This window comes from Pteropus medius, unplaced genomic scaffold (genome assembly GCF_902729225.1).
Source record: "Pteropus medius unplaced genomic scaffold, Ma_sr-lr_union100, whole genome shotgun sequence".
Classification (NCBI taxonomy): domain Eukaryota; kingdom Metazoa; phylum Chordata; class Mammalia; order Chiroptera; family Pteropodidae; genus Pteropus; species Pteropus medius.
Window position 1 is genome coordinate 938,651 of NW_024349798.1, and position 13,795 is coordinate 952,445.

The window sequence follows — 13,795 nt, forward strand, 5'->3', positions numbered from 1 at the left end:
CAAGATATATCATAATTAAAATTCCGAAAGTTAAAGAGAGAATTTTAAATGAAGCATGAGAAGAGCAGCTAGTTACGTAAAAGACTATCAGCTGGTTTTTCAGCAGAAACTTTGTGGAAGGTAATGGCATGATATATTCAAAAAACAAAACCTACAACCAAGAATACTCTACAAGCAAAGTTATTCAGAGGTGAAGAAGAGACAGTTTCCCAAACATGCTTCCTCCTCTTCTGCTAGGTCAGCTATCATGGCTGTGAAGACTCTGAACTCTAAGGCTGAGGTAACCTGAGCTCAGGCAGCTTTGGCGGTCAACATCAGAGTGGCCCGTGGGTTGCATGACATGCTGAGGACCCACTTGGGGCCTAAGGGTACCATAAAGATGCTTGTTTCTGGTGCTGGAGACATCAAGCTTACTAAAGATGGCAACGTGCTGTTTCATGAAATGCAAATTCAATACCCAACAGCCTCCTTAACAGCCAAAGTATCAACAGTCCAGGATCATGTAACTGGTGATGGTCCGGATCATTAGAGAGCTGTTGAAATAGGCAGATCTCTACATTTCTGAAAGTCTTCATTCCAGATTAATGACAGAAGTATCTGAAGCTGCAAAGAAAAAGGCACATCAGTTTTGGGGACAAATCAAAGTGAGCAAAAAGATGGACAGAGAAAACACTCATAGGTGTGGCCAGAACATCTCTGCGTACTAAAGTTCATGCTGAACTTGCTGATGTCTTAACAGAAGCTGTAGTTAACTCCATTTTTTCCATTAAAAAACCAGATGAACCTATTGACCTCTTCATGGTTGAGATCATGGAGATGAAACAGAAATCTGAAACTGATACAAGCTCAATCAGGGGTCTTGTTTTGGATCATATGGCACAGCATCCTGATATGAAAAATAGAGCAGAAGATGCATACATCCTCATGTGCAATGTGTCATTAGAATATGACAAAACAAAAGTGAATTCTGGCTTTTTTTTTTTTTATAAGAGTGCAGAAAAGTGAGAAAGTAGTAAAAGCCGAAAGAAAATTCGCTGAAGATAGAGTTAAAAAAATAATAGAACTGAAAAAGAAAGTGTAGCGACTCGGGTAAAAAAAAATTTTGTTATTATTCAAAAGGGAATTGACCCATTTCCTTTAGATACTCTCGCAAAAAAAAAAAGCATAGTAGCTCTGTGCAGAAATATGAAAGGAGAAATATGGAAAGACTGACTCTTGCTTGTGGTAGGGTAGCTCTAAATTCCTTTGATGACCTAAATCTTGATTGTTTGGGACATGCAGGACTTGTCTATGAGTATACACTGGTAGAAGAGAAGTTTACCTTTATTGGGAAATATAACAATCCTCACTCTGTCACTTTATTGCTCAAAGGACTCAAATCAAAGGTGCAAAAAGAGATGGCTTGAGGGCTGTTAAAAATGATATTGATGATGGCTGTGTAGTTCCAGGTGCTGATGCAGTGGAAATGACAATGACAGAAGCCCTGATTAAATATGAGCTCAGTGTAAAGGGCAGGGCCCAACCTGGAGTTCAAGCCTTTGCTGGTATATTGCTCATTATTCCCAAGGTTCTTGCTCAGAATTTTGGTTTTGATCTTCAGGAAACACTAGTTAAAGTTCAAGCAAAACATTCAGAATCAGGTCACCTTGTGGGTGTGGATTCAAACACAGGTGAGCCAATGGTAGCAGCAGAAATAGGCATATGGGATAATTGTTGTGTAAAGAAGAGACTTCACTCCTATACAGTGATTGCCACCAACATTCACCTGGTCGATGAGATCATGTGGGCTGGAATGTCTTCTCTAAATGGTTGAAGTGAAGCTTCCCTTGTATCATCTGAATCATGAAGACGCTACGGAGTAATCCTAAGCTTTTGTCCAGGCTTCAAATTATTTTCAAAGGAATTTTCTTTTCCTATATGAAAACAGGAGAGAACACTGGCACTTATTCAAATTCTGAAGTCTAAAGTTATAATTACAGTATTTTAAAAATTGTACTCAATGTACACACATAAAGCAGGGCATTTTCAACCAATGAATGGGACGTTTTGCTTTAGATTCGTTGATATAAAAATACATGTTAGAAAAGCATATGCACCTATCTTATTAAATATTCCTTGAAAAACAAAACTGTATCCCAGACAAGCAAAAGCTAAAAGAGATCATCACCACTAAACAGGCAATAAGAGAAATGTTAAAGGAACTTCTTAAATTGGAAAAGAAAAGGCCAAGACTAAAAATAAGAAAATATTGGAAAGAAAACAATCTCACTGATAAAGGCAAACATTTGGTAAATGTAGTGGATCAAACAATAATAAAACTAGTATGAAGGTTAAAAAACAAGAGTAATAAAAGCACGTATAACTACAGTAATACATTAAGGGATACACACACACACACTGTAAAATATGTCAAAACCAACATTGGGGTGAGTGAAAAAGTAGTGATTTTAGAATGCATTTGAACTTAAGTGACCATGAACTTAAAATAGCTTGTTATGTACGAATCTTATGGCAACTCCAAACCAAAAATCTATAATAGATACACAAAAAGTAAAGAAAAAAGGAACCCAAACAAATCACTAAAGAAAGTTATCAACATACAAGAAAAGAAAGCAAGGAGGAACAGAGAAGAACTACAAAATAAGAATAATAATAATAATAATTTTAAAAATAGCAATATGTAAATACCTATCTATAATCTATAATTGTTTTATTACTCTGCCATAAAAAAAAGAATGAAATCTTGCCATTTGCAACAACATGGATGGACCTAGAGAATATTATGTTAAGTGAAATAAGTCTGACAGAGAAAGACAAATACCATATGATTTCACTTATATGTGAAATCTAAAAAACAAAAACAAATAAACAAAACGAAACAGAAGCAAACTCATAGATACAGAGAACAAACTGATGATTGCCAGAGGGAGCGGGTAGGGATTGGGCAAAAAAGGGGAAGGGGATTAAGAAGTACAAACTTTCAGTTATGAAGTAAGTGACAGGGATGTAATGTATAGCATAGTGAATAGAGTCAATAATTTTATAATAACTATGTACAATGACCAATGGTTACTAGACTTACCATGGTGATCACTTTGTAAGGTACATAAATGTTGAATCATTATGTCGTGCACCTGAAATGAATATAATATTGTATTTAAACTATAATTAAGAATAAATTTTTTAATTGGAAGAATGTGTACTGAAAAAACTATAACTAGCCCTAGCCCCAATGCTTTTGTTACATATGAAAAACGAATGAGGGGTTGGCACTCAGATCCTTTTATTCTTTAGAACTGTCTTCCTTGCCTGCTCTCCCAATGCCCCCTCCACATTTTTACTTTGGCAATCTTTGACCCACATGCTTTAACCCAAATGGTAAGTGTAGTTCAGAAAAAGATAAAAAGGTTGCTTTCAAATGCTCATGATACAGTCACAAAAATCACCTGCAAGACGCCCATGTGGATCTCCTGCAGAAAGGCAAATGAACTTCTGAATCCAGTGGGTTTGTTACTGGCCGAGGCAAATTTATGACTTTCTTTACATTGGCACAAGTGAACATTGCCTCCAAGTAGAAGGAACAGGGAACTATATGGGTGAAAACATTCCCCCAAAAGAGTCCTTCTTCCTTAAGGGGCATGGTGGGGATTGTTAGAATAATCGAGGGGGCCCCCAGGGTAAGAAGATTGATTCCCAGATGATGACCCTGTGCAAGACTCTTAACTTATCTAGGACTTCAGTTTCCTCATCTGTAAAATGAAGATAATAATGCTAGTCTCCTGTGGCTGCTATGAGGATTAAATGAGGAGCTAAATAAATGTGAAATGCTCAGTACCATGCCAGCAAAGTGTATTGTATAAAATGATGCATTCATTTGACAAATGTTATTGCCATATAAAGTGCTAGAGAAAGCAAGGTGGAAAAACAGAGCAGCCTCTGCCCTATGGTGCTTACAGACTAGTTGGGGAGGCAGATGGTCATGGTGAAAGGACATGAATAAAGAATTACAAATAATGCTATGTGCCAAGAAGGAAAAGTCCACAGAACTGAGAGAACATATAACCAGGGGCATCTGGTCTAGTCCCTTTTTTACCCAGGCGAGGTGACTATGGGTGGAATAGAATGTTTCTGTTTTTCTTTTAGTGACATGAGGATCCTTCACATGTACATTATGCTGAACATTTTGTGAAGAACTTTTCATAGTTGAGGTTTTCATATGATCCTCTCACCAGATCCTAAGCAGAGATTATAACCCTCATTTTGCAGAAGTGGAAACTAAGGTGTAAAGAGGTTATACAACCTCCTCAAGGCCAGATAACTCACGGATAGCAAATCCAGAGGTCAGACAAAACCCAGAGGTCTTTTGCTTCCATAGCTATTGCTTTTTCACTATCTCTTTTTCTTTTTGTATTTTTGATTCTGAAATATAGCATGCTTTTTCAAAATGTTGAAATACAGCTTACTTACAAAAAGAGTGTGGGGAAATACATATGTATGGTTTAAAGAACACCCATTAGCTACCACCCACCCAAGGAACAGATTTTAACACAGCCCAGAGATCCCCTATGTGACTTTCCCCAGAAGTAATCCCTATGCTTACCTTTTTAAAGGTTGTTTTTTTTTTTTTTTTTTTATCATTTATGTATCTCTTAATATATTATTGCTTTTCCTGGTGTTGAACTTTATATAAATGGCATCTTAGTTTATGTGTTATTCTGTAACTTCTTACTCTCCACATTTTGTTTTTGAGATTGATAGCTATACTTATAATTCATTTTCACAGAAAAATAATATTCTATTTTGTACATTTATTTTACCACATTTATTTATGTATTCCCCTGTTAACAGACACTGGGTTATTTCCAGTGTCTTGCTGCTATAGTTATTTTTTTAAGGGAAGATAAATAGCTTTGTTTTTATAAAAAATTTTCCAAGATGTTATGTTTTGTTAATTTAAATTCTAGTCCCTATATCCACATTAACAGTACTGTTTGGTTCTATCATTTATTTTAAGTTTACCATCAGCCAGGAACTGTATTAGGTGCTTTACACACATTTTAAAATTTAATTCTCATAACATTCCTATCTGATATGTATTATCTTCAGGTGAAAGGATTATTTTATAAGCAATGAAACTGAGGTTAGTAGAAGTTAAACAATTCTCCCAAGGTCATTAGGTGGGCCGAGATTGCAACTCAGTCTAATTCTAATGTTCAAGTTCCTTCCAATTCACTCCATGCCTTAATACTGTGTTGTGCATTAATAAAAACCAAATGTAATGATGTACTATAAGATCTATAGGTATCTCCTATTTTTTAAATATTTTTGTGGCAAAATACACAGCATAAAATTTACCATCTTAACCATTAGTGTTGACTACATTCCTATTGTTGTGTGATTCATCTCCAGAACTCTTACATTCTGTACATATCTCCTAGGGTACATGCGCAGAATTTCTTCTAGGGCATGTCCTATCAGTAGAACTGCTGAGGCATTCCACCTGTGGGTGGAATGCATGGGATTCCATATGTTCAACTTTATCAGTTAAGGTCAAACATTTTTCCAAAATGGTTGCACCAATTTATACTCTCATGGGAAGTTACTTTTTAAAAGTATGTAATACATTCATATATTTAAAAATGTTCTTTTTAAAGTTCCAAATGTTAAAGGAACAAAAGGACAATACAAGGAAAAATCTTCCATCCCTTAAGCACATCATTCCCTCCCTGGAGCAATCGATATTATCAGTTTCTGGTGATCATCCTTCCAGAAATATGCTATCACATATACTTCTCCCTTTTACAACAAATAGTAAGTAGCATTCTATCCACACTGTTCTGAAGCTTGCTTATTTCTCTTAACAAACATCATAGGCAATATAACCTGATGTTCTCTGGAGCAGATTGTTTGGATGTATATTCGGCTACACGCTAAGCTGGCTTTAACCTTGAATAGGTCATTTAATCTCTTTGTGCCTTATATTCCTTATTTGTAAGGTGTGGAAAGAATCCTAACTCAAGATTTTATGAAATTAAATTAGTTAATATATGTAAAGCATTTAGAACTGTGCCTATCAGAACTGTAACTATTATTAATATAATTATATCAGTGTTTCCTCCTTATTTTTTATGGTTGCTTGGTAGCTTGTTATATAAATGTATAACAATTTATTTAAATCATAACATAAACATTTACGTTGATTCCAGTATGTTGATATTCCAAACAGCACAGCAATAAAAAACATATCATTTCTCACTCATTCTGGTAGGATAAAGTCCTAGAATTGGAACTGCTGGATCAAAGGTATTATGTGTAGTTATAATTTTAATAGACATTGGCAAACTGCCCTTCATGGGTACATCACAGATTCTCATTTGTATTAACTTAAAGAGATATAGAAACTTCAGAACAGAACGGATCTAGGTAAACTACTTTGTTGTTCAGATGAGTCAAGTAAAGCGGAGAAAGGGAACGTGACTCTTATAGACTGGTGGAAACAGCATCGAGACCCATGCAGGTGTCTTGAGTGCTAAAACTCTTCCAAACCCATTTTAACATTTTATTATTTTGATGCTGCAGTTTGCTTACATAATGGTAGGAACTTAATATCTCATTTCTCATTATTCTTTCCGATTTTTTCCCCCATTGGCTATTTTCCTACCCTGGACTGATCATACGCGCTGTCAAGTGACCTTTGAACAATTCTAGCCGGCTGAGGTTTGCCAAGTGACGGATGTTCCCTCGTGTTTAAAAATGCTGTACTAGGTAAACTGCTTTTAGAAGAGCAGAGTTCCGCCAGCCACGCTCAATTAAATTACAGTAAGGGGAGAGAACCAAACGCTAGTTCTGTAATCTTGCCGATACCAATTTTACAAGTTGGTGGTTGATTCGTACGTAATACGTAAGTCTTTTTGACCAAAGGAAGCCCGCCTCTCCGTAGCAAAGTCGTCATTGGATAAAATGACTGTCAATCACCAGGGGTATAAATACAGGAGGCTGTCGGTTCTTCACTCAGGAAGGCCAGGAGCGCGCGGCGTTCTTTGAGTCCGGAGGCGCTAGTTGGGTCGGAGAGAATCTCTGCGGTAATATCTGACAGTTACTCGCTATTAACTGGAGTAGAGAATAAAAGGAGCCTCGCCTCTTTTCCCTTCCCTGCCAGGCAGGCGTGATGGCAGGAACCGCGGCGACGGGCGCCAGCGGGGAGGCGATGGCGGCGGCGACAGAAGGCTCCGCGGGTCCGGCGGGCTTATCTCTGGGTCGGGGCTTCTCGAGCTACCGGCCCTTCGAGCCCCAGGCGTTGGGCCTCAGCCCGAGCTGGCGGCTGACTGGCTTCTCCGGCATGAAGGGCTGAGGTTGCAAGGTCCCCCAGGAGACTCTGCTCAAACTCCTGGAGGGACTGACGCGGCCGGACGAGCGGCACCCGCTGGGCCGGGGCCTGGTCGGAGGCCACGAAGAGGCGGCCCAGGAAGCCAGCCTGCCGGTCAGGGCGGAACCCAGCCCAACCTTTCCAGCCCTGGGCATTGGGATGGACTCCTGCGTCATACCCCTGAGACACGGAGGCTTGTCACTGGTGCAGACCACGGACTTCTTTTACCCCTTGGTAGAAGATCCCTACATGATGGGGCGCATAGCTTGTGCCAACGTGCTAAGTGACCTCTATGCCATGGGCATTACTGAATGTGACAACATGTTGATGTTACTCGGCATCAGCCAGAATATGACTGAAGAGGAACGAGAAAAGATAACCCCAATGATGATCAGAGGCTTCCGGGATGCTGCTGAGGAGGGAGGGACTGCAGTGACTGGTGGACAAACCGTGGTAAACCCTTGGATTATCGTGGGTGGGGTTGCCACTGTGGTGTGTCAGCCAAATGAATTCATAATGCCTGACAGTGCAGTTGTTGGGGATGTGCTCGTGTTAACCAAACCCTTAGGAACCCAAGTTGCTGTTAATGCCCACCAATGGCTAGATAATCCTGAAAGATGGAATAAGATAAAGATGGTGGTCTCCAGAGAAGAGGTAGAGCTGGCCTATCAGGAAGCCATGTTCAATATGGCTACCCTAAACAGAACTGCTGCTGGGTTAATGCACACATTTAATGCCCATGCAGCCACAGATATCACAGGCTTTGGCATTCTAGGACACTCCCAAAACCTTGCAAAACAACAAAGAAATGAGGTGTCCTTCGTCATTCATAATCTGCCAATCATTGCCAAGATGGTTGCCATCAGCAAGGCCAGTGGGCGGTTTGGGCTCCTTCAAGGAACCTCAGCAGAAACTTCTGGGGGATTACTGATTTGTTTGCCAAGGGAACAGGCGGCTCGCTTTTGTTCTGAAATCAAATCTTCCAAGTATGGAGAGGGACACCAAGCATGGATCGTCGGCATTGTGGAAAAGGGAAACCGGACTGCCCGGATCATTGACAAGCCTCGAGTTATTGAGGTCCTACCTCGTGGGGCCACTGCTGCTGCTCTTGCTCCGGACAATTCCAGTGCCTCCTCTGAATCTAGCTTGTGAGATGGAATAGCAGAAGTTGTCTGGACCTTAGAGCCTTTGTACACAATCATGAATGATTCTCAAGAGTTAATTTTAAGAAGGAATTTCCAAAGAAGGCTACCTGCACAGTAGTTCCACAGTTGCCCTTTCTAGGTAATTTGAATCAGCCCATCATAAGCTGCACATTCCAAGACCAGAAGTAATATTTGGACTTTGGCGTGTTTGTGTGGGGGGGTGGTTGTTCAACTCTTGCATAAAAAAGCAGAAAAATCTCTTTCCTCTTTCCAATGGCAAATGAAGCTATTCTGGTTTGAGAGATTTTTCTTGGCACTGGGTTGATTAATTTGCACAGGGAGTGAGACTGTATGTTAAAATTACATACATACCAAAAAAAGTAAATTGCAAAAAAAAAAAACTTAGAAGCAAACAAATTTGGACCAATACTGTTGATAAATATAAATTGTTAAAAAAAGATCTTATGATACAATGCCAAATTCTTTACTAGATTTTTCTGAAATACTGTCTCTTTCCTGCTCTGGACAAGAATTGAGCAGCTTGTCCAATGACTGGGAAAGGAGGATGGCAACCATCTGCCTTGGTCTCTGTTAATGATGTCTCTCCCTCTAAACCCCTTTAAGGACTGGGAGAGGCAGAGCAAGTCTCAGAGTCCAGGCCTTGATGGTCATTAAGATGTTAAATCTTGTGCTGAAAATTCCTGGTGATTTAATAAAGTAATTTCTAGTGAAATAAATAAAAAGGACTTTGTTGAAAATTTTTCTGGCTGATGTTTGGATCCTTGGAATTCTGAATCTTTTATGGTCTTATAAAATGAGTCAATTGATACATTAAGAGTCTGGCAAAGTAGAGAGTTTCCTTGTGTTTTCTCTGGTCCTGGACTAGGGGATTTAACACCCAGATTTAGGTTTGCGCTTTCCCCCTGAGCTGACAGCAAAGGACTCAAAACAGAAACACCAAGGACTAGAGGGTGGGAGAGGAAATAGCAAGAGGTTTCAATAGTTCTTAGAAAATGAAAAGTAGGTGGAAAAGGGGTAACTGACTTAGCAGAATAGAGGAAGCCAAAGTGTAAATGCCTTCAGAGTTGGGGAATAATAACAGGAAGCAAGGAGATATGTCCAGAGGTACTAAAGAAGGTCGAGTCAAGGATAAAAACAGAGATACCGGTTGAAATTTTATTCACAGGGTAATCAGATCTTCAGAGTTCTCGAACTTCTCCCCCATTCACACAGCCAGATGACTGCCCCTCACCTTGAAGTAGAGGGAGGTTTATTTTCTGAAAAATGTGAAATAAATACTGCAAAATCAGGGACACCAGACATAGCAGAGGGGGCATGACCCAAAACAGAAGAATAGACTGAAAACTGAAGCCCCAGTCCACTTCCTCAGTTTTTGAAAATATTGTCCAGGAAGCTTATATCACTACTCCTGGAGAAAATGAACAAGCGCAGAAAAAAGACCTATAAATACAAATATTTAAAGATCCCCTAGTCAAAAATCCCTGTACCAGGAAGCCTCCCAGTTGAAAAGCTTCTCTCAAGCACATTCTTTTTAATGCTTCATTCTTGAATATGAGCAGTCAAGGATTGCCAGATATTTGTGGCAAGCCTCCAGTTTGAAGGAAGTCAAAGCAAACAGAAAAACTCAGGAAAGGGAAAATACAGGGAGAAGAAAAAAAGGCAGAGATAAAAGAAGATAAAGTATCTATAAAAAGATAATAAGAACAAAGTACTTAGAAAAATATAGCTAAAATTTAAAAATTCAGTAGAAGACTTAGAAGATAAAATTGAGGAAATTTATCAGAAAGTAGAACTAAAATAAAATGCACAGTAATAGAAAAAAATGTATGAAAATCAGAGATGAGCCAGGAAGTTCAATTATCAAAGAATTATCAAAGAAAATTATCAAAGAATAATAGAAAGTTTTCTAAAACTTAAAGTGTGTCACATACCTTTTGAATTTCCAGCATAATGAGTGAAGGAAAGGCACCAATTTTATTAAATTTTAAAATGCCAGGGATAAAGAGATCCTAATAATAATAGCAAATGTTTATGTAGTGCACACTCTTTGCCAGGCACTGTTCCAAGTGTTTTATATGTATTAACTCATTTAAACTTCCAACAACCCCATTTTGTAAATGAGGAAGCTGAGGTGCAGAGAGATTAAGAAATTTGTCCAAGGTCACACAGGCAGTCTTCTAGGCAGTCTGACTCCAAAGTCTATGCTTCTAATCACTATGCTCTCCTAAAATCTGGGGAAAAAGGAAGATCACATACAAAGGTTTGGGGATAAGAATGGTATCAGACAACTCAATAGCGAATTGGAAGCTAAAAGCCAATAAAAGAATACCTTCAAAATTCTGAGGGTAAATGATTTTCTGTATAATTTTATACCTAGCCACGTTTTTCAAACATGTAGAATAGAGATACTTTTAGATATGCGAGGTATTGAAGTGGTTTCATCCCATGCACACTTTCTCAAGAAACTACTGGAAGATGTGCTCCAGCAAAACAAGGGATTAAACCAAGAAAGAAAAAAACATGGGATTCAGGAAAATCCGGCCCAGGAAAGAGGTGAAAGGAAGTATCAAGGTACAGCAAGCCTGGAGAGAAACAGTCCATGCAAGAACAGGAGACTGGCAGGTTTCCAGGGAAAGGAAAATAGAACTGACATGGTTATTGATGCATTTAATTTTGTGAAAAATTATACTGGAAGGTTAATGGAAGATGTAAAAAGAATTAATAATAATCATATAAAAACAAGTGAGTCCTAGAGCAAATTAGACCTGAAACATCACTGGAGGCAAAAATGACAAAACTGAAGCTGTCCTACTGTGGGCACATCATGAGAAGGAAGGCAAGGTTCTTTGGAAAAGACAATAATGCTGGGAAAAATGGAAGACAGCAGGGAAAGAAGAAGACCAAATATGAGATGGATTGACTCCATAAAAGAAGACATAGGCATGGGTCTACAGGAGCTTAGCAGGTCTGTTGAGGACAGGACATTGTGGGCATCACTCATTCATGCCAGGAGTTGGAGCCGACTCAATGGCACATAACAACAATGTAGAAAACTAGCAAATGAAAAAAAAATGAGGCAGTTAGTTACCAACTCTAGCCAAAAATAAAATCTTGTATAACAAGTGAAATGCAATCATATATAGTATTCAGCAATAAATTTTTACATAGTTAATAATGTAAACACTAACAAAAAAAGTTAATCAGTTCTTCTGCTCAAAGCTCTTAAATAGCTTTCCATAAAATTCCTGCTACATAGCTCTAAATTTATCTCATGGCTCCCTACACCTCTCACTCAACTCTAGCCCATTAGTCTTTTCATGGTGCTTCAAACAAATCAAGATCCTTTGTGCTTGCAGTTCCCCCTATCTGGAACCTTACTTCAGGCTCTCTACCTAGCTTACTCACTCTCAGTCCTGGCTCAGCTCAAATTAAACCTCCTCATAAAAGCTCTCTCTGACCTCAGCCAACACCTAGCTACTCTCCGTATTTACTAGCTTCATAGCTCTTATCCTAATCTGTAATTGTCTTGACAACTTATTGGTTTACTTTATAATTGTCTCTCTCTGCTAGCATGTAAGCTCCAAGATGGCAGAATATATTGAGTGAGTGAGTGAGTGAGTGAGTGAAGTATACATTGGGGACCCTAGCACCCTCTATATTCACACTTTCCTTGCTCTTGTTGTCTCCTAGGGTGAAAGCTGGTACCACCAATTTCTTTAGACAAGGCTTTGAAGAAGAAATTTGGGCTTTGGTCCTGGTTGTCCATTTACACAACTTTCTACTTGGCTCATTTTCTAACTTGGGGTGGGGAGGAAAATGGCTGGATACTTTCCTGTCCTGGGCCCTCTTAGTTAACCTAGAAAGGTTTAGGGGTTGAGAGCAAGGCAGGCATGCAACTTTTCTTTGAGGACAGGCTGGGCAGCAAAACAGAGGTAACAAGTAGTGGAGGTGACAGGGCCTTGGGTAGAAATTAGAACAGAATCACTGGTACAGAGGTAAGGAAGGTGACAGAAGCCAAGGAAGAAAGAAAAAAGGGAGGAAGTCGAAGTTTGAGGAAGAGAAAGAGGAAGATGGAGCGAAAGGACAGAAGGGCAGAAGGAAAGGCAGTGACAAGGTGATCTCAGCACACGCCAATCACACGTGAGCAGCCTCCCTGCGGTAGGTAGGAAGACTTCTTTCACTTGCTGAGGAGCAATGAGGAGTGCTGATGAGCTTCAGCCTATGTCTTTCTGGAAGATCTCAGACAAGTCTCTGGGCCTTAGTTTCCTCATTTGTAAAATAGGTGCAGCCATACCCACCTATGGTAAGGAAGTCATGGAGAGGATCCCATAAGACACAATCCTATAAATGAGTATTTATTTGATTACTCAAGTGCCAGGCCCCAGGGAAACAAAAGCCTGACACTGCCTCTGTTCTCCAAGAGACACAGTCCAGGGGAAGATCTAGAACAGGGACACCAGTCACCCCCAAATTAAGATGAAAAGTGGTAAGTACCCTGAGAGCTAGAGTGGATGGAGTACTATAGAAAACCAAGTTATTTCCTTTTGGAGAAAGTTCAGGAAGGCTTCCCAGAGGAGGTGTCTTTGAAGCAGGGCTCTACAGGATGGGTGGAATTTGGATTTGGATATGCAGAGGATGTGGATAGGCATTCCAGATGGAGGGAACTGTGAGAGCAAAGGAAGGAAGGGCATAAGGGCATAGGGAATATCTCTCTGGATTTCAGCATATGTGTAGGGAGATAGGGCTGAATAAGTAAATTGAGGAATGACTTCTAAGAGTGTTGGGGACTCCTCGTCCTGAAAGCGCTAAGCAAGAGATTCCCAAAAGCCTGTCATGACTCCCCCTGAAACATTTAATAAGAATAAATATTTTTATTTATAGCAACACCCTTATCCCATGCCCCAGTTCAAAACCAACAAGACCTATGCTCTACCTCCAATAAGAACGGCGCTGTGAATAAGTTGAAGATACAACTGTGAACAAAATACATATTGTCCTGGTCCTCTCAGCACACACATGAAGGTTTCTTGAAGGCCACCATTATACAGATAGGAAACTGAGGTTCAAAGAAGAGAACCAATCTTCCCAAGGGCATTGGTGGTGGGGTCCTAATCACCTGACTCTTAGTTTTCCATCACACTCTGTTGCCTCTGAGATCTCTGACTGGCCCGATTTACCCACTCCAACACCACACACACAGCTTTTTTGTTTTCCAGCTGCTGCCAGCTCTTCCACTCCAGGGTTTCCCAAAGAGCCTTACTGG

The 13,795-nt window shown here is 39.6% G+C and overlaps 1 protein-coding gene and 1 pseudogene across 1 annotated transcript; both read left to right on the forward strand.

Moving 5' to 3' along the window:
* Window positions 1–247: 247 nt before the first annotated feature.
* LOC120620485 (T-complex protein 1 subunit zeta-like) lies at window positions 248–1,813 on the forward strand (annotated as a pseudogene).
* Window positions 1,814–6,997: 5,184 nt separating this feature from the next.
* SEPHS2 (selenophosphate synthetase 2) lies at window positions 6,998–9,271 on the forward strand. Its single transcript, XM_039884515.1, has one exon. It carries the CDS (start codon window positions 7,169–7,171, stop codon window positions 8,516–8,518), a length of 1,350 nt encoding a protein of 449 aa, XP_039740449.1. The 5' UTR covers window positions 6,998–7,168; the 3' UTR covers window positions 8,519–9,271.
* The last annotated feature ends 4,524 nt before the right edge of the window (window positions 9,272–13,795 follow it).